General features: G+C 41.4%; 1 protein-coding gene across 1 annotated transcript; it reads left to right on the top strand.

Annotated features, from left to right (window-relative positions):
* The first annotated feature begins 1,234 nt into the window (after positions 1-1,234).
* SLC5A7 (solute carrier family 5 member 7) lies at positions 1,235-25,333 on the top strand. The gene is made up of 8 exons (XM_075057426.1): positions 1,235-1,412; positions 8,094-8,207; positions 11,246-11,401; positions 16,239-16,387; positions 20,347-20,490; positions 22,373-22,526; positions 23,744-23,961; positions 24,710-25,333. The coding sequence occupies exons 1-8, from the start codon at positions 1,235-1,237 to the stop codon at positions 25,331-25,333; spliced, it is 1,737 nt and encodes a 578-aa protein (XP_074913527.1).
* Positions 25,334-25,483: the final 150 nt, after the last annotated feature.

The following is a 25,483-nucleotide window of genomic DNA, read 5'->3' as shown; positions in this document are numbered from 1 at the left end:
AAGGGATTTTCCTCTTTTTTTTTTTTTTTTCCCATCCACAAGCCCCCCCCCCCCCTCCCCTATCGCAGCCCTCACCGCTCCTCCAAGAGAGACGATCCTGCCTTTTGCTCTTTTTCCCCGAACGGCAAAACCCCACGACGGGAACAAACCCCCCCACACACCTCAACCCCGACCCCCCCCCCAAAAAAAAACCCGGGATGGGCGACCGTGCCCCGGGGGCTGCTGGCCAACGCGGCTGCGGAGCGCAGGTGGGGCGGCGAGCGCGGAGCCGGGGTGGTCGTGGGGTTGGGGGGGGGACACACGGGACTCCCATCGTGGGTGCAGGGAGGGGGGGTCCGCAGCCACGCAGAGATGCGCGGTGCCTCCGCGGAGCGCGTCTCCTCTTCCCCCCACCCCCCCCCGGTAGGTAGCGCTGGCTCCGCGCAAAACTCCGCGTAAATCTCGGTGAGGGATTTTTTTTTTTGGGGGGGGGGGAGGTTGGGGACAGAGGAGCCGCTGCTGTTGTCGGCCGGGAGTTTTTTTCTTCTACCCGCCCCGGCTTGTAGTTCGCGTGGCTCCAAAATTTGGGGGGGGTTCGACGGGTTTTGAGTGGGGCAGTTAGTTCTGGGATGGAGGGTGGGAGCGGGTGGATGCGTTTCATGTTGGACGGTTAAAGGGTGCAGAAAAAAAAAGATTTTTAAATGCGGGAGGTGATAGAAAGAGGGAAGGAGAGCATTCCGACACAAAGACTTAAAAGATGTGTTTTGCTCTCGGAGCTATTACTTATCCACAGTTCTCATACAACTTAAAACAGTTCTGTGGCTTGTCTTCTAACTAAATAGAGACTTTGGTAACAGCCCACATGGCCAAGATTTTCTATCCTGTTCCATGTACCAAACTATTTCTTGACTGAAGAGCTCCCAGACACCGGGGACCTGGTGACACTAAAATAATTCCGTGCTCAGTAATTGATTTGTAAGAACTGCGTAGCTTTCAGCCACATCATTCGTTTCCCATCGTAATCGCAGGTTACAATTATTGGCTGTTGCTCCACAGGCATTTTAATTGGCATGTAAACTTATTTTCAATTACATCTGAAACACTCATTTCATAAATACACCGGAACAGTCCGAGTGTCCTTTGTACACTGACTCTAAAAAGCATCTTACCAGGTTTGCTAACAGCAGCCGTATCGCTGCATTCTCTCCAGAGCTCTTAATGAAATAGCAATCAAAGAAACAGTCGGGACTTCAACATGGCTTTCCATGTGGAGGGGCTGGTGGCCATAGTTGTATTCTACCTGGCTATCCTGGCAGTGGGGATATGGGCTGCTTGGAAAACCAAGAACAGCGGCAGCGAAGGAGATCGCAGCGAAGCTATTATAGTCGGTGGAAGAGACATTGGCTTACTAGTTGGTGGATTTACAATGACCGGTATGTAAAAAATCACTTTTATTTTTTTGCTAACCAGCCTATAACTTGTCAGTTTTCTGTCTGAATGAAGAAGTGTAATCTGCATGTTGAATAATGCAAAATGGAGAAAATATATATACTTTCTTTCCAATTGCTGCTAACATTGTATAGTGAAGAGCCAAATGTAACATCTGTATAAAAACAACAAATATTTTAAAATGATACAGGAAGAATATATTAAATTTCTTATTCAATGCTTTCATATTAATCTGTAGATCAGATATGTTTGGGACAGAAGTATAGAATTTATATAGATTAACCAGAAATCTAGTTTTAAAATAACTGCTATTGTTGTTAAAACCATCCAAATTAGTGAGTTATATTTGTTTAATCTGAGTAAAACAAAGTTTATATGCAAAAAGATGGGGGGGGGGTGCAGCAGCAAGTTTCTAAAAGAAAACTGGCATAAATCCAAACGTGTAATTCCACTGCTTTCAGCAAACTTACTCTGTGAATTCTTTTAGCTTCTTTTACAGCAGGTTGATAAAATAATACATTACTATCAATAGTAGTATCAGCAGGAAAAGCCTGGGTGAAGGACAAGTTCTTCACTAATTTGTAAGCAGTGCTGTGTGACTCCCAGAGCCAGTCAAAGGAGGTGTCTTACCTGGGTAAACAAGATATTCACAATATTGTCCAAAATCTCAAGTCTTACAGCTAACATATGGGATGGGAACAAAAATGCATTATAAGAAGAGTGAATTGGCCCACTGTTTTTATTTAAGCAATTTAATTTTTAAACATGCTTTTTTTGTTTGTTTGTTTGTATTCTAAATCCTATTCAGGCAAAGCCCCTTCAATTACTAAATTGGATTTATCAGGTTATATTTATGTTTTGCTGGTTTGCCCTGTTCTGTTCTCACTGTTATCTAATAAGGATGAGACACACAAAAACTTGGGCCAAATTTCTGTGTTCTTGAATCAAGAAAAATTCCGATCCCCTTGCAAAGGCATTTTGCTCATTCAAAGACTGAATATTTGGATATTGAGTAAAGAATGTTTGTAAAAGTCAATAAAGTTTGAATCCAGGCAGACGTTCTACTTTTAGCACTTTGCTATAATTTACTCTATCACATATCCATTGGCTACTGAAGCATCAGATATGACAAGATTCTGCTTATAACAAAAGCTGGTTTGGTTGCTTTCTGCTGAATGAAATGTTTTCAAGGGTACTGAAACTGGAATATTTTGCAGAGATATTGCTTGCCACAAAACCATAATCATTACATCAGGGGAGTGGAGACAAAACAAGACATTCCCCCCGTGAGTGGTTATGAGTAACAGCTTTGCCTGTGGAAGAAGACACAGATTCTGGTCTCCTTAATCCCATTTTACAGGAATATTTTTCATAACAGCTGAAGCAGAGATGAGACTTGAACTGGGGCTTCCTATATTGCAGGCAGTGTCTATAACCACCACAATTCCCACCCACGTACGCTCGTCCCATTTCATGCAAGCTCTAGAGGTGGCATAGTATATCATCTCTGCGGTACAACATCAAACTGATCCTAAAGCCTTTGTGCACCTAAAACACTCATGAATTTTATACTGTCAGGGTTCACATACTTTCTCACCTCTACCTTCTGCAAATATGGCAGTTAAAGCTGGAGATGGCAAGCAAATTACACTTCTAGTTTTGGGGAACCATGCCTGGCACAAGAAGTTAGGTGTGGGCACAAGTCTACTGAGTCAGGGGTTAGTCTGAGTTTTGTCTCGGTGAGGGTGATTGGAATACTTCGTTTGTAAAGCCATAACAAAATAATTGTGAAGGCAAGCTGATCAAAATCCACACTAATTTTTACTAAATGGTCACATTATTCAAGGGCATATTTGCTTCTTTAAAAATGATAGATGCAGATTTTGCACCTCATAGCCATGCCTCCAGGGATATACAGCTATTACAACATAGGCTTTATATGTTACAGATTTAATTGACTAAATATGAATTAAAAAGCAAAGCCTGCCCCATAAAAGGAAAATAAGAAATTTTTAAAGATCTCCAGAAAGGATATTGTTAGTATGGACATGAAGTACTTTGGGTTATGAGATAAGACCTAATTCTGTCTTTCTTGCCCGAGACAAACACTACCACATTCCACAGCTATTGGCTATAAAAATGGTAGCAGTTTTGGGGCTACTTGGTGGGGAGCATGACAGAACTCAGCCTATAAATTTAAAATCAAATTCAGGGCACAAGCATCGTGACTTCACAGGGACGGACTCAAGATTCCTATGTAATTATAGCTGATTTTCTTAACGGCATTTAAAAGCCTTAAAACCAGAGCACTGCCTACGAATAACGGCTGTGGACATACTTGGATGTATATGATGATCCTGAAGAAGCAGCTGTATCAACTAACTGCTGAAACGCCGAAGGCTGAGTGTGTCTGCAATTATCAAAATAGGAAGAGTGGGAAGCTTCAGTTGGGGATGGATCACAGCAGCTCATATTAAAATGAGCTAACATAGTACCACAGTAGAGATGCCTTTAATCTGTGTATCATTTTTACTTAATTATAGTTAAAATGTTGCATTAAATATTAGCATTCCTTAATTTGTGTGGGTGAAATTCTTAGGAAGTGGTATCTGCAACAAACTTGAGTCTATTCTGATTTTGGTGACTGAGCTTAAACCCCAAAGGAAATATTTGAGATGACATAATAAACTGCTTACAAATATGCCCAAAAAGTTAATCACTATTGATGTAATTTCTTCATTTTAGTTGGATGGAGCTACATATCCTTCCACAAGAAAAAAAAGAACTATTACAAAATTCTATTTTTCTGTAATCCTTAGGTCAGGATTTTCATTTTACAGAACTTGATGGGTTGATTCAATAATTTGAGTGGTCAGACAAGGGATCATTCACAAAGAAGTGCCAAAAAATCTGATTTTCTAATATATATCAGTATATATGAAGAACTCTGAGATTAATTTCTGTGTTCCTCATATGAACTAGGAGCAGAATTGCACTCCATATCCTTAGTATTTGTCTGATCATTTTTTAGGGTGCATGTTTTAAATGGATGTTGGTATTTGCTGCATTTTTTGGCCCTTCAGACGGCAGGCAAAGAGAGGATTAAAATAGATTACGACATGAGTGTTTCGATAGATTATTAAATTTTATACTCCTTTTGTCTGAATTAGGAAAAAAAAAAGAATTTAACCAAAAAAGGTATTAAACTAACTTTAAATTGTGGCTTAGCAAACTGAGGATCAGAAAATTAATATCTAAGGTTGAAATCCCATCCTATCATATCCCATTATTTCTTTTCTAATGTATTTACTGATGTCAATGTACTTGCTGACTACCCATTCACCCCCTCAGAAAAGCCATATAGCACCTTCCTAGAGCTCTGAGGTCCTTGGCAGATGTTCCAGAACAGTCACGTGCACAGAAAAATTGATCAGCAGCTGGTTTTCAAACCCTAATCCAGAAATCAAGAAAGAAAATTGAAAATAAGTGCTAAATCCACCATGCCACCTTACCCAGCGATATCTGCCCGTGGGACATTGTTCCCATCTCCAGCCAGGGGAGGGCAATGGCCCCCGCAACATCACACAGAAGGGAACTGACACATCTCCCTCCAGAAGAAAATCAGGGAGCTAGGCATAGCGTCCAAGTGCTCCTTGGAGAACACCCGCCACCTCAGTAGTAACCCCAGGCAAATCGACTCCAGACGTTGAAGCCTCCTTGCACCACAGCTGCAGCAATGCTGGACATCTGTCCTTGACTATGGGATATTATTCCCTGTCTGGAAGTGGGTATCATTCATGCAGGATTGGTGCTCATGCTGTTTCCAGGGAAGGAGACAAATACAATTCCCTTGCTAAATATTTACTTTTGTTATTTTATACCGGTGCTTACAACCTATTCCGTAAGTCTGTGCTGCCTGAGGCACAATAGGCAACACACATCCCAGGTAGTCATGGACTCAATGGTCAACGGCTCAACGTCTGGGTGGAGGTCAATGATGAGCAGTGTCCCTCAGGGGTCCGTACTGGGACCAGTATTATTTAACATCTTTGCTGGGGACATGGACGGTGGGATTGAGGACGCCCTCAGCAAGTTTGCAGATGACACCAAGCTGTGTGGTCGTTGATGCTCTAGAGGGAAGGGATGCCATCCAGAGAGACCTTGACAGGCTGGAAGGTTGGCCTGTGTGAACCTCGTGAAGTTCAACATGGACTAGTGTAGGGTTCTGAACATGGGTCGGGGCAATCCCAAACATGGATACCATCTGGGCGATGAGGGGATTGAGACCAGCCCTGTGGAGAAGGACTTGGGGTTATTGGTAGATGAAAAACTGAACATGACCACCCATGATGTCTGTTTTCAGCCCAGAAAGCCAACTGTATCCTGGGCTGCATCAAAAGAAGTGTGACCAGCAGGTCGAGGGAGGGGATTCTGCCCCTCTGCTCCGCTCTGGTGAGACCTCACCTGCAGTACTACGTCCAGCTCTAGGGACCCCAGCATAAGAAAGACATGGTCCAGAGGAGGGCCACAAAGATGATTAGCGAGCTGGAGCACCTCCTGTATGAAGACAGGCTGTGCGAGTTGGGCTTGCTCAGCCTGGAGAAGAGAAGGCTCCAGGGAGACCTTAGAGCAGCCTGCCAGTACCTAAAGGGGACCTACAAGAAAGATGGAGAGGGACTGTTTATCAGGGAGTGTAGTGGTAGGACAAGGGGTAACAGTTTTAAACTGAAAGAGGGTAGATTCAGATTAGATGTAAGAAAGAACTTCTTCACTGTGAGGGTGGTGAGGCGCTGGAACAGGTTGTGGCTGCCCCATCCCTGGCAGTGTCCAAGGCCAGGTTGGATGGGGCTTGGAGCAACCTGGTCTGGTGGAAGGTGTCCCTGCCCATGGCAGGGGTTTGGAACTAGATGGTCTTTAAGGTCCCTTCCAACCCAAACCATTCTGTGGTTCCATGATTCTATGATTCTAGGATGCTGGTAACCAAAGTATCATATTCCCACCTACCTTAATTCACACTGTCCAGAGGCATAAAATGCCAAATGTCTGACAACTTTTTATGTAGACTCTGTATCTCTGCTTTTCCCATCAAGGATCAGTGTTCACTCATCTTCTCCATGTGGTCGCACAAGGGCATCACTCACCTCTTGTCTTGTCTCTGAAGTGCACAATAGATCTCGATACCCAAAAGTCTAGCAATAACAGGGTTCCTTGGGTCATTTCTTTTGTTGCAGACATTCTCTGCATGCACATCCCTCATACAAGTCTATTATACTATTTCCAGCAACAGAACGGTCCATTCCTGTGCTTCAAAATGCTGAAAGAGGGACAATTGTAATGCTCTGATTGCTGGAGATCTTTGATTCTAAAGCCATGGTGTAATTTTATATCAAGTTAAAAAAATACCCTCTGGTAGTATTTGAGAGAGATCACAGTTAAGCGGAAAAGAGTGGTTATCTAGATTTTCATGAAATTTCTTTAGGAATCTTAATTAAATTTTCTTCATTTGTGTTTACCTCCAATTGTTTGTCTTAAACATAAAATCAGGTTTGCTTGTATGATGGTAGGTGCTAGGAAAATTCTGAAGAATCATCAAGGAAAACAAAATTCTTACAATTGTGAATTTTTGCACAGAAAGCCTGAACTGCTTTTATATGAGAAGGCAAAGGCTTCTGAGGTAAATCAAAATAGCATGCAAAAATTTAGTACTTTCAATGATCTGCCTGCCCTTGTTCAAACTACAGGCCCAGATTCATAAAACTTATTAGAGGAAATCAAGATCTTCTTGCATGGAATCTGCAAACAAGAAGACATAAACTTTATTACATAATTTGTTATGAATTATTTTTGCAGATGTAATCACAATACATTTATGTGTTGGAGACTTTCTTTCATACATACTGTAGGTCCCAAATTATCAAATGTAGAAACTTCTCTTCAAGGCAGAGACTTAATTCAGTAAGGGTCTGAATTAGAGAGATAAAATCAGAAATATTACAGAGAGCACAATTCATGGTGGGAATATGTCTTCAGCAAGCACAAAAATAAATGAGTCAAAATTTCTAACTTAAATAGCAACACAAAACCACCACAGCCCTATATGGCAATATAGCATTTAGGGAAGTCAGAGTTTACTAAATGTGCTTCGTGTAGCCACAATTTAAAATTTAGCAAGGTTTTAAGTGCAATTTTTTTCATGAAGGCCTTAGTAAATGATGGCTTCATTAAACGCTTGTCAAATTTAAATGCTCTGAGTTTTCCCAGCTGGGATGACTTTATCAATGTATGTTTACTGTTCTTCTTCAGATCTCCCCTTACATCTCTCCTTCATTTGGAGTAACTTAAAGAAAATGGTAATGGTTAATGAGTCGATGGGCTTCGTTCATTGTAAACAAATAGCGAGGGACTCAGCCCTCACATCTTTGCTGACTGTACAGATGCTTAGACGCCTTGATGATTGTCTCAGTACACCTGACTTCTTTTTTCATATGCTTAAGTTGTAAGTTTTTTGAATTAGGACTATCTTTTATGGAAAGATGCCATGTCTGCCACTTGTACAGTACATAAAAAATAGCAATATTATGAGTGATGACAACTTCATTCTGCAAGGTGGGAGGTTTTTTCTTTTATTGTGCACATTTAAGTCTTTTCCACCTCTTCTTTTTCAGCCACATGGGTCGGAGGAGGTTACATCAATGGGACAGCAGAAGCTGTGTATGTCCCAGGCTACGGTCTAGCTTGGGCTCAGGCACCTATCGGATATTCCCTTAGTCTGGTCTTAGGTAAGCAAAGAACTAAACCTAATAGTCTCTTATTTTAAACAGTTCTGATGACAAGTCCATCATTTGAAATGAAACAACCAGAGTCTGATAAAAAGATACCAAGGTAAACTGGATCCCTTCTGCTGATAGCTTTGGCTATTAAAAAGAAAAACAGAAAATCACTATAAACAGTTTGAATATCTTAAGTCTCCTGAATGCCTTGGCAAGACGTATTTGATTATTACAACCACAGTGATCTATGGAGTTCACAATAAGAAAGGTTTTGTTGTGGGATTTTTTTTAATTATATATACTAAGCTTTATATATTCAGGGTTTTTTAAGTGCCTATATGATCTAGAACATGATACTATCAGGGCATCTAAGAATCTTGGAATTCAAGAGCGGCAAATATCCTTTCAGGTTAGGGAAGTGCTTATACCTTAAAGATCTTCACCAAGAGTCTAAGTAACTTGTTGAATTTTGTGTAGGAAGTCTGCAGTAGAACCAGTCTATTCCCTTAAAATTGTACCAAGCATCCTCTTAAATGCAGTACAAAACTCCAAATCACCTGTCAAAATGCAAATACACAATCCTGTTATATACAGGGTCGGAGTGTAAAATACAGGCAGCATTATAAATTTAATGCTGTGGCCTCTAATTCCTGAAATGTAGTCTCAGAAATCACAGCAATAAAAAATTTCTCACCGTGTCTCAACCACATGGAGCAGCTTGCAACGAAAGTATTGCCTTGTGAGCCATGAGGAATACTCCACAAAGTTGTCAGCTACATCCTCTCAGTTTGTGAACAGATCATGTCCCTAAGGCAACTACTGATGCAACTGTTTAGAAAGAATGTTGTTACAAAAAAGATCCCGTGTTTTTCACCTTTCGTTAATATGACCACTGTATTAGCTTTTCTAATAGTACTTGACCTCTCAGTCTATTGTGAGTCTTTTCTCATGGTCCTCCTTCCCAGTCTGTCCCTTTGTTTCCTTTGGTTGCTTAACCAGGTCTTTTTGCTCTTTTTATTTCTTCCTCTACAACCCGGGTTCCATCCTGACTATTTTTTCCCCTGGGAAATGCTTTCCTACGGCCTGTCCTGGCTGTCCTCTCTTCCCAGGCAGAAACCTTCCCCCTCGTAGAGTTCCTCTCTGGCACGCGTGGGCCAGCTCCAGTTCCAGTCGTAGTTCCCACCCCTGAGAGCAGCTCTGTTTCCTGTAAGGAAAAGAATACCCGTAGATGTCTGCCTGGAGATCAGCTGATGTCATTATGAGGTCATGAGGGTCATGATCCATCGATGTCATTAAGCGGTCGTTAGGATTGTAGTCACAAGCATCTTCCTGACTCTCAGCCTCTGTAGAATTGACACAAATTAATAACAGCCTAGAAGGGGTTGAGTTAGCCTCTCCCCTCATTTCCAGCTGTTTTTAGATATCCAGCATTTTTTTCCTGGAAATTATCATGGCCAGTGCAGAGAAAAGAAGTCTGTATCATGTAACCATAGATCTCTCCGCAGAGCACAGAAAAGAAAGCATTTCTGTAGGCATGATCTGTACATGCAGGTTGGAGGGGGAGAGTGGTTCATCCTTTTTTAAAAACAAATAAATCAAAATTATAAATACAAGGCTAGAAGAAATATTACTGCTTCAGACTGGAAGGATTTAAGATTGCTATAATCTCCCTGTTAGTTCAATGTTGTGCTGCATACGACTCTTCCTAATTTTCAAGCAATTCAGTTTTAAAGGTTAGAATATCTCCTATTTCCGTTGACACTTGCTTGAACGTCCTAATAGATTGGAACACCAGTGACTCTTTTTTTCTTCTTTTAGTTGTCTTTTGTGATGATGACATAAGAAGTAGAATAGGAGCAGGATCCATGACCAATCCAAGAATAGTAAAAAAATGCTGAAGGGTTTCTGCATCCAAACAACCTGCCTAAAGACAGCATTAACATAAGCAATATAAATAACTTGTGATTGGTAAGCTGGCACCTTCTGCTCAGGGAACTTAATGAAATGAAGAAATATGGGTGATACAAGGCAATACACAGAAAGATGGAAAATCTTCTGTACAATACAACGAAAACATTACACATCTTGTGATGAAGAACCTAACTAAGGGTCGCCAAATACTGTACAGTATATTTTATTGGTAACTGGTTTTCCAGGTTTTTTATTGCACCTTATACATTGCATTCAGCAGTTTTACTGTGGTAAAAGTCTACTTCGTTACAGTCATGTGCAGATCTCAACTACACAGGTTTCTATACAAGGGCTTTTTCAGCTTTCCTGAGATATGTCCTTTTTTTTCCCCAGCCTGAAAGAATTTGAGGACTGTACATTAGAACAGTGAGGCCTTTGCACATTTATGTACATATTCAACCCATATGCCAGGCAGGCAGAGCGGAATTGTGATACATCAAAATTCCTGAATGTGCATAAGTGAAATAAGTGTATGACAAATGTTCGGGTAGCCTGACACCTGCAGAGCCCAGAAGGCATCTTACCTACCCTGCAGGTGTAGTAAGGTTGATTTAAGCATACATAATAAATCTGAATTGTCCTGAAAGAATCAGATCTGCTGTGTATGCACTAAACTATGTGTGAACTCATATTTCTGATCCAGGAATCCCAGACAGTTTTATTTTTAGAGTAGGATCATGTGAAAATTCATGCTGGATTCTGCTCTAAGAATGAACAGGATTAGGTAGAAAAGCCATTCCCTTAGGCTGATCCAAAATTAGACAAACCTCTGACATCATCCATAATGGCAGATTAAGTAAACTGAACCAGACAATATAAGACAAACTTATTTTTCATTATCAGCCATAGATGTTAATGGTGTGGATGTGTTTCTGTAACTCTGTAGACAGATGTAAGGTAAGAGTTCTTAGAGGATATATAACTGTACTCACTTCTTTAAAAAAAAAAAAACAAAAACAAAACAACAAACAGCAATACCGATATTTTTGTATGCTGAACTAACAATCAGTGTTTACCCCTTAATAGCAATGCATTTCTCCACTGCAGCTGGTGTCTTATGCTACTTTTCTTTGTAGGTGGCCTTTTTTTTGCAAAACCCATGCGATCCAAAGGCTATGTGACAATGCTAGACCCTTTTCAGCAGCTTTACGGAAAAAGGATGGGAGGACTGCTGTTTATTCCAGCTTTAATGGGAGAAATGTTTTGGGCTGCTGCCATCTTCTCTGCCTTAGGTAAGGAATAAGCAGTATAAATATTAATTTATCACAGGTGGAAAGGATTAAGAAAAACAGAAATGCATTAAAATTCTGGCTTAAAATGCTAACTATCCTAGACAAATAATTCAGAGTGTGACGGTTCTCAGACCTGTGCTAACTACTAACTAAACCTGGTAATGGTACCCCATTAATTGTTTTGGTGATGGAAAGACACACAAGGTATCTATTCATAGAATCATCAAATCATCGAATCATCAAATCATCAAATCATCAAATGGTTTGGGTTGGAAGGGACCTAAAAGACCATCTAGTTCCAACCCCCCTGCCATGGGCAGGGACACCTTCCACTAGACCAGGTTGCTCCAAGCCCCATCCAGCCTGGCCTTGAACACTGCCAGGGATGGGGCATCCACAGCTTCTCTGGGCAACCTGTTCCAGTGCCTCAAGTACCTTCAAGTTTTCCCTTTTCAAGGGGCATAAAAAGATTTAACAACAAATTTCCTTTAATTGTGAAGGTGACATGAGTGATTGCAAGTGTCCCTTTTATGTCAAGGCTTCTCTTTTGCACCACTGAGATCACAGAAGGCAGTCAAAATTTCCCTTGAAGATATGAAACATAATTGCCAATGCATCTAAACAAAACAATCCTTTGCTTATAGGAGACCTGCCTATACAGAACAAATAATAGAAGTAAAACAGATGCTGATCAATAAATTGAAGTATTATTCAATTGTAAATGGCTTTCTACTTGACAAATTTAAGAAAATACTTAGGATTCAAGAAAGGATACAGAGAATTAGTGGAACTATGACTCAATAGAAAATCACCCAACTACTCATTCAGTCCTGAAAAAAAAATCAGTTTCCAGGGTTTTTAATTATATTTCAGGCCTGAATTTAGCAATCCTTTCAAGAACTGAGAAAGCCCTTGAGCTGAAGCACCAGTAGTTGACTTTTACCAGCTAATCATACTCATAGTGCACATGCATGTGGTAATGCTTTCTAGCGCAATCTATTTTAAACAGAAAATAAACTTTGAAGGTACTCTCCAACTGTGCTCTGATGAACTGCAAAGCAATGGGGGGCTTGTTTACCACAATTTCATCACAAAACCCTAAAGGACTAAGAACAAAATACATGCTGAGGTAATAGAACTTGAATAACTTGAAGAACACTCTGAGTATTTGGAATATACTTTCTTTTTGATTGAGGAAAAGCTAATCTCTGATATTTCAAAGCAAATGGTGTCAATACCTTTCTAGTAGGTTTATATTAACAACTGACAGTTAAAGACTGTCAATGATTACAAAGGTCATTGAAAGTTTTTATTTTAACTATTCTGTGAATATTCTGGTTATATTACACCTCCTAAATTGCACACCTATCCTCACTGATGAATATTTAATCCCAGTACTCTTCACTATTTGACCTTCCTCATGACTCCTTGCTTGGCAGCGTTGTAGAAGGGAAAGACAGGGCTTCCAGCTTGTGAAAGAGGTCTGTGCTTGTAATCCTTAAGCACATGGACTTTGAGGGCTCACTGTACAGCAAAAAATCACCTAGCAGCTCCCAGCAGCTCTTATATATCATACATCATGTTCTGTTCCATTGCCAGAACTTTTCCATCTATGTGGTCAAGAATATCCATCTACAATACCTGCAAGGACTAGAAGTTATTGCAAGATGTTTCATTTAAATTGCCCTAATTAGAAGGAGAGGAAATCTTTAAACATGGTTTTAAAACACTGCAATCACTTGAAATAACTAATACATCTAAGGGAAATGTATAACCATCCTGATAGCTGCTAGGAGGGCACAAGCAGTTCAGGAGGTTTCTTGAACGCACTAACAAATTCCTGACACAAATGATCAGGGATCTGATGAAGGGAGGTGCTCTGTTGAACCTGTTATTCACAAACAAGGAAGAACTAGCTGGGGATGTGAAGGTCGGAGGCAGACTTGGCTGCAGCGTTCATGAAATGGTGGAGTTCAGGGTCCTGAGAGGAGGGAACAAGGCAAAAATCAGGACTGCAACAATTGACTTCAGGAGAGTAGAGCTTGGCCTCTCTGGGAATCTGCTTGGGGAATCCCATGGGAGACAGCCCTGGAGAGGAGTCCAGGAGAGCTGGTTGATATTCAGGGATCACCTCCTCCAAGCTTAAGAACAGTCCATCCTGACAACCAGGAAAACAGACAAAGCTGACAGGACACCTGCATGGATGAAAAAGGAGCTCCTGACTAGACTCAGACAAAAAAAGGAAGAATTCAAGAGGTGGAAGCAGGGATGGATGACCTGGAAGGAACACAAACACTGTCCAAGCATGCAGAGATGGGTTTAGAAAAGCCAAAGTCCACCTGGGTTTGAATCTGGCCATGAAGGGCAGCAAGAAAGGCTTCTATGAGTACATAAACTAGGGAAAACGTTGTCTGCTGTTGAATGGGTCAGGGGACCCGGTGGCAAAGGATGTGGAAAAGGCTGAGGTACTCAGTGCCTTCTCTGCTTCATTCTTTGCTGGTAAGACCAGCCTTCAGGAATCCCAGGACCCTGAGAATCCTAGGAAAGTCCAGGGCAAGGAAGGCTTGCTGGAGGAGGATCAGGTTAGGAAACATTTAAATAGACTGGACAGACACAAGCTCATGGGACCTTATGGGATGCATCCCATGAGTGCTGTGGGAGCTGGCTGATAGCATTGCAAGGACACTCTCAGTAATCTTCTGAAGATTGTGGTGATCAGGGATGTTCCTGAAGACTGGAAGAAAACAGATGTCACTCCCATCTTCAAGAAGGGCAAGAAGGAGGTTACCAGGAACTCAAGGTTGGTCAGCCTCAGCTTCATCCCTGGGAAGGTGGTGGAGCAAATATTCCTGGAAGCTACTTCCAAACAAAAATGAAGGTCAAGAAGGGGATTGGGAGGAATCAGCATAGATTTATGGAGAGGAAATAATTCCTGACCAACCTGACATCTTCCATCAGGAGCTGACTGGCTTGGTTCACGAAGGGAGAGCAGGGGATATTGTGGATTTCAAAAAGGGCTTTTTACACCATCTCCCATAATATTCTCATAGACAAATAGATGAAGTAAAGATTAGATAAGTGGACAGTGAGGAGGACTGAAAACTGGCTGAACTTCTGGGCTCAGAGGGCTGTGACCAGCAGCATGGACACCAGCGGGTGGCCAGTCATCAGCTGTGCACCCCAGAGGTCAGTACTGAGTCCTGTATTGTATAATGTCTTCATTAATGACCTGGCTGATGGGACCGAGTACACCTTCAGCTAGTCTGCAGAAAATAAAAGCGGTGAGGAGACGCTGAAAGACCAGACGGTTGTACTGCCATTCAGAAGGATCTCAACAAACAACAGAAATGGGCCAACAGGAACCTTGTGGAGTTCAGCAAAGGGAAATTCTAACTCCTGCACCTGGGGACGTGCAACCTGATGTCCCAGTAAAGGCTGGGGGCTGACCAGCTGGAAAGTGGGTTTGCAGAAAAGGACCTGGGACTCTTAGAAGACAAGGATGTTGACCATGATCTAGCAATGCGCCCTTGTGTCGAAGCAAGCCAATATTATCCTGGGCTGCATTAGAAGGACCATTGCCAGCGGGTTGAGGGAGGGGATCCTTCCGCTCTACTCAGCACTAGTGAGGCCACATCTGGAGCGCTGGATCCGGTGCTCCCCAATACAAGAGAGAGGGACATACTAGAGAGAGTCTAATGAAGAGCCACAAAGATTTTTAAGGAACTGGTGTAGCTGACATATAAGCAGAGGCTGAGAGAGCTGGGACTGTTCAGCCTAGAGAATAGAAGGCTCAGGGGGATCTTATCCATCTGCATAAATACCTGATTTGGCAGTGAGGGAAACAGAATAAAGAAGATGGAGCCAGGCTGTGCTGCCCAGTGACAGGACAAGAGGCATGGACACAAACAGAACTACAGGAAATTCCATTTCAACTTAAGAAAAAACTTTTTTTTACAGTGGGAAAGGTCAAACGCTGGCACAGGTTGCCCAGAGAAGTTGTGGAGTCTCCATCCTTGCAGATAGTCAAGACATGACTGAACATGATCCTGAGCAACCTGCTCCAGCTGAGTTGAGTGGGCACTTGGACTAGACAATCTCTAGAGGTGCCTTTCAGTCTCAGCAGCTCTTTGATTCTATGAGCTGTTTTGTGGAGACTGACTCGTCAGCTCAACATTGTGGTTTGCTTTCTACAAATGAAACGATGGTGCTTGGAAAAGTTCTTGGTTTCTAGATCGACAATGGAGGATGGATTCTCCAGTTTGCAAAGAAACCCACCTTTGTCCCACGTAAACAATTCAAGGGCACTTTAGGAGGGTCAGTGGACAATTGTCCCTATAGCTGATGTCTCCTCTACCGTTCTTTCCTTGGTCAAAAGGAGCTAGCTCAGAGCATAAGTGGGAGAGATACGAAAGGGTGTGTGTGATACGTTGCAGCAGACCTCCCCTGTGCCTGGTCCGCGCTGCAATGACACCCTTGCTCCCATGCAGCTGCAACTCACCCAGGGAGACTTCAGCTGTCTGTGCGTGGCTGCTTTTCCCTAGGCAGAACAAGAGTTTGTAGTCGTTACAGAGCTCAAGCAATGTAGGGAAAGGTTGTTGGGACCCTTCCCTCCTCCATTTCCTAAGAACCTGCAAAATGACAGATGCTAAACTTAGACCAACAGGAGCCTTGCTTTTCCCACTCCCTTCAAAGGTGCAGAACGGGTCTACAAAAGATAGAGGGGAGAATATCTTCATGCTATTGCCAATGTCAGACCAGCACCTTAACAAAGGTGACCCTTCTCATCGGACATGCTGTGACATAAACTAACACACAGCGCTCTGTTTTTTCCCCACAGGTGCCACTATAAGTGTGATCATTGACATTAATGTCAATATTTCGGTTATTATTTCTGCCCTGATTGCAACTATGTACACGCTTGTGGGTGGGCTTTATTCTGTGGCCTACACCGATGTAGTTCAGCTCTTCTGCATCTTCCTGGGATTGGTAAGTTTGGCTTTTTTTCCCTTTTTTGAGGATTATGGTCATTATTCCCTGAGCATTATGATTGCTGAGACCTATTGCCCAGATTCAGTTTTGGAAATGTGTCTTCACTGAAAGCACGGAGAAGGAATATCTCCACTCACAGAACCCTGACTTTAAAGACTCTGCCTTTACATCAATGAGCAGCCCGTGCTTTGACAATAATGCTGACTGAGAGGCTCGATTCTTTGGCTTTTTTCCAACCAGTCTGATAGCCCAAACACTCCTGCAATTTTCCTGCAGAGTGTACATCTAAGTCCGAATAGGACTGGAGCTGACTCCTTCCCTATCTGTCCATAGGACTGTGGCACAGGCACTGGAAGGAGGCATCGGACGTAGGAAGCAGTCGGTAAAGCAGTCCAGAAACGCTGGCATCGGACTTGCAGAGCTGATACTCTCCTGCTTCTCTTTCCTGTAGCTGTCACCTACTCACACAGCTTAGTTAATCTTCTGCTTTAAATCACCTTCTTGGTTTTTCCCTCATTTCCCTCCGCTGTCCTTGGAGACCATAGTATAGGAAGTTTCACCAGATGACTTTGCTGTTTGACTATGGTGGTATGAATATCCCCTCATCAGCTACCAATGATATGCTAAAGGGTAGCCTTTGCTTTTATTTACTGCTGGTTTTAAGCCCAACTCTGAAAAACATCGATGCAACGGGGCTCAGATCGCAGGGGTGCAATCAAAGAAGCTGCTGTCTTTGTTTGCCAGTGGCAGTAATAGATGGTCGCAGGTGTGCAGAGAACCGAGACGGGCTGAAATAAACGGGGTGGCTCAAGGTGAGGGAACTGAATGGCACCTTGGGGACCCAGAGTTGTTCCTCTGCTTTCACCAGAGTTCTTGTGCAGCTCTAGGGAAATTGCTTCAGCCAACCAACCCTGTGTGTGTCCTCACTCTGTGGCATCCCACTGTGAGGTCTATGGCCTTATTTGCAGAAGTGCTATGCGTTCCCCGTTGTAACTGACTTCATGGGAATGGTGCTAAACACCCTGAAAAAGTAAATCCAAGTGTTCCAGCTGGCCAGCTCAAATCAGAAGTTATTGCAGATCTTCTCTTGTACCTTTGTTCTTCACCTGCACAGTAGGGAAAATACTGTCTCCTTCCCTAACATGCATGTTAATATTTGTGAACCATTCTGTTTCTACAGATGGTGTGCATTACAGAAATTCCCAAAATTGTAGATAAATTACAATACAGAAATGCTTTTCCAGTGAGAACAACTCATGCACTGCTAAAAACCTTGATCCTGTGGGAATAACATGTGATCCTGTATTAAAGGCAGCATGAACCTAATGGGGAGGGGAAAGCAAATGAAGATTGTATAGCAGTCTTCTAAATGATGGGATCTGTAGCTTTAATAGTGTTCTTTTAATTCAGGTTGGGCTCTTTGTGTAATTTCCCATTTGAAATAAACAGCAATAATGTCACGTAGAAGAAACCATATTCATAACCTCAAGAGTCATTAGTGGGACTGGAAGCATCAGATAGCATCTAAACAGTCACATTCTAGGTGAGGCAGTTTTAGATGAGATGGGAGATTTTCACAGTAGATATCATAGCAGAGGATGTCACAGGCTCAGGTATCCCAGCTTCTCCTCCAGGCTCTGGAGCAGTTTGTATTCCCACTGGCCAGAGCTTTACTGCTCATCCGTCTAATGTCTGTTCTTCTCCGGCTCCTTACCCAAGAGGAGATGCTTGTTGTAACCACTTCTGTTCCCTAGCCTGGCTCCTCATTTCAGACACAGAGCTTCTTCCTTAGGCTTTCACAACATCTACCCCAGCCAGTACTTCCCCGGTTTTCTCTTTACAATCCCATGTAGTCTCTCTCCTTCCCTCCTCACTCTCCTGTACCCACATCTGCAATTCTCAGCTCTTTGCCTTTATCTTGCCCGGTGAGTCTTTCCCTGATCCTGCACTGTATCCCCACTATTTACAGACTCTCCATCTCAGCCGTATTATTAATTCCCCATTCTAAACTGCCACCATGCAGAAGTCCTTTTCTTCTGGTTTCCAACCCCATGAGGTCCAGGTCCTTCTAGCTACCTGCTACTTCTATCCCTAAGCTTCAAGTCCGAAGATAAAGTCCCAGTTTCTGCTTCACTTTCATGAACCTCGGTTTTATTTGCCCTGCATTTAAAACAGGGAATTTTCTGTTTCCGTTAGGAAGGGCTCAATGAAGAAATAGGGTCTATGTCTATATTAAGCAAGTTAAACAGTGCCAAAGTGAAAAAAAACAGGATCATCCGTAATGCTTAATTAACAGAGTTAACAGAGTCCTGGCACTGTTTTGGCCCATGCCAACTAGTATTTTCCCAGATAGTTCCCACAAAGAGTTCAGGGCTGTCCTTTTTGGCAGGGAAAGGAGTCTAGATGTATGGATGTAAACCATGACATGTCAGTGAACTGCAGGGCCAGAGAAAGTGTCTTGACTTGTTTTATTTACTAATGTAGAGGTAGTCCTTGAGACCACAGAGAGCTAGATTACTGTCAGGAACTGGTATGGATTACAAAAGCTCATAATGCATTTGCAATACAATACCTATGAAATCCTGGGCTGTGGCATGGAGGCTACAGATGGACCTTCAGAAATTTACCCTACTGAAAATCTCAGCTGAGTATGGGCAAACTACAGATCTTCAGAAGCACATCACTTGGACACGTCTGACATTTGAGGTTCACAAACAAAGATTAAAAAATCCATTTGACATCCTTGTTCCCCATGAATTTCTCAACAAGAAGAGTATTAACGTCCATTAATTTTGACAATATGTTTTTCCCTCAAAATATCTTGGACACAGTTCAAACATTTTGGTGACCTTTCCCAGGCAGACAGTGAGAAGGGAATCTTTCTGCCCAAGTGCTTAAATTGGCAAAGTTTAACACGTAACTGAGAACAGAATACTATGGTACGTGATAAACAGCCTGAATAACAGGCAGTGCTGCAAAATATTCTTCACACATTATTGCAATAATTGTGCAACACAGTAGAGGAAGATGTTTGATTTCTCCCCTCCTTGCTCTTGTTACCCCACACGCTTAAATGGGATCAGTTGGATTGTGGTAATCTGTGTGGGTCTGGATATCATTGGATCCTTAAGGATGTCATGCTTGTGAATTGTCTATTCCATATAGCACAAAGCCTGGTTTTCATCTCAGTAGGAGCTGCTAAGGCTCTCCGCATAGAAAGTGAGTTACATCATTGCAAAATGAGTTGGCAAGTAAATGCGCAAAAAAGTCAGCTGGTGAAGGAGATGAACTTTCTGGCAGAAACTGTCTCTGGGAAGGGTTTCTGAACTGATTTTTTGGCCTAGATCAAAAACAGAGACTGAAAATAGTCAAGAGCCCAGACTGAAGTCACCCTCAAGGGAGAAAAGTGCTGTAACACCGGGCTACTGGGTGTTCTGGAGCAAGAAAGATGGGAGTTCACTAGTAGTACCCCTCTTTTGTCACGATATAGTTTTGTGTTGAATTAAAAACAAATTCCCAAGCCTTCAGGTGTGTTTGTGATGTCTCATGCCTGTATACTGGCAAATGCTGATGCTATTGCACACAAGTTTATATGTAGATGTTTCTCTACAGTGTGGTCCAGGAAAGAGTGTAAAGAACATATGTGTAGTTTAGGGAAAATAAAATGAAGATGTATAAATGTGTCTTTCTTGCTGATTTTGCAATTTACACTGATTAATTCTCTGCTCATATTCATACTCTGCAGGACAGAGGTACACTACCCATTACCTAGCTCCCTGGATTTTGGAGATGTTCCACCAACACATAACCTGACTTTTCTGCAAGTCAGCTGAGCAGTTTGGCATTTGATCTGCAGCATGCAAGAAAAAGAAAAACAGATCCATGTTAATATTAGAATTTCACAGATTTAAAACGCCTTCTTTAGACCTGAACAAAGTGTCTCTCTTTGGTTGCAGTGGATCAGCGTACCCTTTGCGATGTCCCATCCTGCAGTGACAGACATTGGGTTCACGGCTGTGCACCAGGTGCACCAAGCACCTTGGCTTGGATCTATCAACTCACTTGACATTTACACATGGCTGGACAATTTCCTTTTACTGGTAAGTGATGGTTTGTATGAAGGAATGAAACATTTAAGCATTCACACTGTGTTACTGTGACAGCTGAAAATAATAGAGTCTAGTTAAGAGTTTCCAGCAAACTGAAAACTTTTGCCCTCTTGACTCCTTCTCAGTATTTTTGCACATTTGAATGATTTCAGTGAAATAGCAGTAGAATATTGTAGCAGAGCTGTCAAAGTCAGCATTGCCAGGAATGCAATTTAAATATCATCAGGCTGAAAGAGTTGACTTATGCTAAAATTAATTAAAAGTGTGCAGCTAATACTTAACTGATGTCATCGTTGGCAAAGGAATTTATATATTGCGGAAGGCAATAAATATGTTATACAAATGATTAAATATGCCTTAGGTATAGCTGATGTAGAAAAGCTTTGCAGAGATGGATGGATGAATTCATACAAGCACACATGCCAGAATGAACTGAGGGCTTTCGTTATTTAATACCTATGCATTACACATGGGATCGGTGGTTATTAAGCACTTTCCATTAGAAGATCTCGCAACACATGCTAACATTTTCCATTCTTAGTGTCCCTGAGCAACTCTACACTGTTTTTATTATCATGTTGTACTTTGGGATTCCTTTCTCTGCTTTTTTAAAAACTCTCAACCAAAAATCTTCAGAGTTTTCTGATAATTGGGCTATTAAAATACGTTGTGTTATCCAGCTTAAATTCTTTAGAGATTCTCAGAGAGCCAAAGTATGTCATTAGCTCAGGCAGCTGTATTCTGTCTGGCAAGCCTGAAGGTTTCATCTCTGCTGATGACCAAAGGAAAGCTCTGATGTCGCCAAATTGTGACACATTTTCTTTTCATCTTGTTTGTTTCATTATAGCTCAAGAAATTTACCCATGCTTGGAAAGCTTTGTTAAAGGAACTTTATTAAGACTGCAAAGGAAAACAGTCATAAATAGCAAGTCAAAATCAGAGTTGCCTGTAAAACGTTCATTTGGTCCCTGTGTGTGCATGAAACATGTATGAAACACCTGTATACACACTATTTGGTCGAAATGCCTCCTGCCTCATTTACTGTGTAGAACTGGACTGTGCACGTTTAGTGAGCAATTTGCTTTATTTTCTTTCCATGCTGTTTAGTCATAGGCACTTATTTACTTAGTGGAGACTATTCAAATCCTGCTTTCAGGACAGAATTGTTAGCACTTGGGGGTTTTTAGCATTTGGTAATACTCTTTTGTGTCATATTTTGCAGACATAATTTTAAGTCTAATCAGGATCTTTGCTGTTATATACCCAAAACGAGAGAACGGTTGCCACCATAAACGAAAACTTTCTTTTACTGCTTTGTCTTTAATTTCTATTGGTATCATGGTTGCTTAAGACAACGGGAGAATAATTTTTCAGATTCTTTTGTTCAATGTATACAAAATGTGTTGCCTTGTTTAGATGGCCACATACATTCATAAAGGAAGATAAAAATCTAGCTTTCAAATCCTACTAGAGTCTGATCTAATTTTGGTTGGGGAGGGTACTGGAGGCCAAATTCTTCAAATATGAAATATGAAAATAGTATTTTATAACCTTTCATAAGGCTTTATCAAGTCTTTATACAGCTCTCGATACTTGGGAATTACAGAGACTATGTGAGTGCAAAGTGTTGTTGCTAATTGTACAAAGGAATAACTTGTCTAAAAGAATGGGATTTAAGTGGATTTACAAAGGCTTGACATTACTTGTCAGAACGAAAGCTACAGCTATTACTGACTGATATTCAATAAATAAATGAAAGAGCAGCAACACAGCGTTCAGCATTGAAGTGATGCTTCAACGTGGTCTCTATAAGGTGATAGCAAAAAAATCCAGTTTGCCCCCAGTGATGGGATGCTGCCAATTGTGTTTGCAGACATTAGGAGGAATCCCATGGCAAGCGTATTTCCAGAGAGTTCTCTCCTCATCTTCTGCCACATATGCTCAAGTTCTGTCATTTCTGGCTGCTTTTGGCTGTCTTGTGATGGCTCTCCCTGCAGTACTCATTGGTGCAATTGGAGCATCTACAGGTAAATGATTAAAAATGAATACTGCAATAAATGTACAATGAGTAGTACAATAAATGTGTGAAAACCCTACAAAGCTTACGTTAGATATAATCTAGCCAGGTGACATCATTAATCAACTCATAACTTCTTCAACAGGAAAGTGCACTGAAAAATAATATTATAGAATATTTCTCCCGGGAGAAATTGCTTCTACCCCAGTGGCTGAGATTAACTCATTTTGTACATTCCTGGTATCTACAGACGTAATATTTCTATTTAATGTTTTAGTTAGATTCTGGTACTTTTATTTGGTCCTAATAGTAATAATGAGGAACAGCTGAGGGAACTGGGTTTGTTTAGCCTGGAGAAGAGGAGGCTGAGGGGAGACCTCATCGCTCTCTACAACTACCTGAAAGGAGGTTGTAGGGAGGTGGGGGTCGGTCTCTTCTCCCAATAACAAGTGATAGGACAAGAGGAAACAGCCTCAGGTTGCACCAGGGGAGGTTTAGATTGGATATTAGGAAAAATTTCTTCACCAAAAGGGTTTTCAAGCACCGGAACAGGGAAGTGGTGGAGTCACCATCCCTGGAGGTATTTAAAAGACATGTAGATGTGATGCTTAGGGACATGGTTTAGTGGTGGACTTGGCAGTGTTGGTTTAGTGGTTGGACTTGATGATCTTAAGGGTCTTTTCCAACCTAAATGATTCTAAATGATTCTATGATTTATCAGGAATTTCTTATCTTGACCAAAACATCTTTGTCAAGGTCTTTGCCATAGTGAGAGTGATCCCCATCACAGTGATCATGTAGCTAAACTGTTAGAAATGTTCTGTTAGAAATATTTAACACATGGCTTTGAGTTCTGAGTCTGTAATCCAAGAAAGCAGTTAAACACATCTCAAACAAGCATGGATCCCAGACTTGTTTTATTGAGGAAAACAACATTTATGAGCAATGCAAAGTTTTAATATTAACCTTCCTACTGGATAACTACCAGCTGTGGTCAGACTGAGCTTAGAGATAAGGGAAAATGCTGAGCAGAATTAAATCTGCCTAACAGAAACCAGTGGGACGCTGCCTCTCTGAAATGCTGTCAGTCTGGCCCTGGTAACAGTTTGGCCATTGAATGTGAATGAAAATGTGGCAATATGAATAGCTTACTACACATGAAGTCAAGAGATGCTGTAGCTGATGACTACTAATGCTACTAATAACATATCGGTGTCCGTATTGCAGCCTGGAATGATACTGACTACGGTTTCCCTGACCCTATGGCTAATAAAGAAGCAGATATGATTTTACCGATCGTGCTCCAATACCTTTGCCCAGTCTATATCTCGTTCTTTGGCCTCGGTGCTGTATCTGCCGCTGTGATGTCATCAGCTGACTCTTCAATTTTATCAGCAAGTTCTATGTTTGCTCGGAACATTTACCAGCTTTCCTTTCGGCAAAATGTAAGGTTATATTTTCATTTTTACTTTTAGAGAATATTTTAGGTGAGACCTTAACTAGGTGATGCATAGACTGTAATTTCATAATGAAACACCTCTTTCAAATTCCTGCCTAGGACTAGAAAAAGTGTAGCATTTTGTTCCTAACGGTATATTGAATAAACTGAAAGTCATAAAAGTATTTATGGTTGTGACTGACGATAGAGGTGAAAAAGCTAGCTCAGGGGAGGCAGCTTTCAAGAGTTTTCATGGCACTGCAGTTTATCCAAGCAGCTCCTAATTATTGCTGCAACCATAAGCTTTATTTAAATCCTTAACAAAATGAGACATCTTTCTGAATTATTGATTTAACAGGAAATCATTTGACAACAGAATGGGCTAGTGAGTCGGAGTTTTTCTTAGGAAATGGAAAAGAAGAAATTCTGACGCTGACAGTTTTTTCTGGTTGAGCCATATTGTGCTTATATTTAAAAGTTATTTCTAACACTGCTGTTGTTTTTTTCTTTGATATGTTATCAAACTTCTCCTTATTCTCAAAGATTAATGACTTTGGGAATGGCAACCAAAGCTCTTGGGTCTCTTTCTCTGTGCTTGAGATGGAGACAGAGACAGATATTTGTTTGTAAATATTATTGAATATGTCATGCAAATTTCCTTTTACAATGCAGTATCTTATATTGACTATGTGCATAAATGTAGGCATACATATATCGCCGTGAAAAATACACCTAACGCTGCCCTTTTTTTGCAGGCTTCAGACAGGGAAATCGTGTGGGTGATGAGAATCACTGTTTTTCTGTTTGGAGCGTCAGCAACAGCAATGGCACTGCTAGCTTCGTCAGTGTACGGCCTGTGGTACCTCAGCTCTGACCTGGTTTATATCATCATATTCCCCCAGCTCCTGTGCGTGTTATTTATTAAAGGAACCAACACCTACGGTGCCATTGCAGGATACTTGTTTGGCCTTGTTCTCAGAATAACTGGAGGAGAACCGTACCTCTACCTTCAGCCCTTGATCTACTACCCTGGCTGCTATCCAGATGAAAATAATATTTATATCCAGCGATTCCCATTTAAAACACTTGCTATGCTTACCTCCTTCTTTACTAACATTATAGTCTCCTACTTAGCCAAATACTTATTCGAGAGTGGGACTTTGCCACCAAAGCTGGACTTCCTTGATGCTGTTGTTGCCAGGTACAGTAGAGAACACATGGACAAAGCGACTCTTGTAAAAAGTGACAATATTGTATTAAATGAACTTGCACCTGTGAATCCACGACACAGTCTAACTTTGAGCTCCACTTTCACAAACAAGGAAGCCTTTAATTATGTTGATTCAAGTCCAGAGCTGTCCAACACTGAAGATAATTAAAAAAATCTGATAGCCACAGAAAAAACAATACAAAGCAGGATATTCTACAAAGAATAGTAACAGGCATTTTATCAGAAGAAAAGCAAGATTTGGGAATAAAATGCCGCTGCACAATTCTTTAAGTTGATTCTAGGAGCAGGAGCATCCCAA

This window comes from Buteo buteo, chromosome 25, assembly GCF_964188355.1.
Source record: "Buteo buteo chromosome 25, bButBut1.hap1.1, whole genome shotgun sequence".
Classification (NCBI taxonomy): domain Eukaryota; kingdom Metazoa; phylum Chordata; class Aves; order Accipitriformes; family Accipitridae; genus Buteo; species Buteo buteo.
The sequence above is the reverse complement of the archived record's forward strand: the minus strand, read 5'-3'. Positions and strand labels throughout refer to the sequence as shown.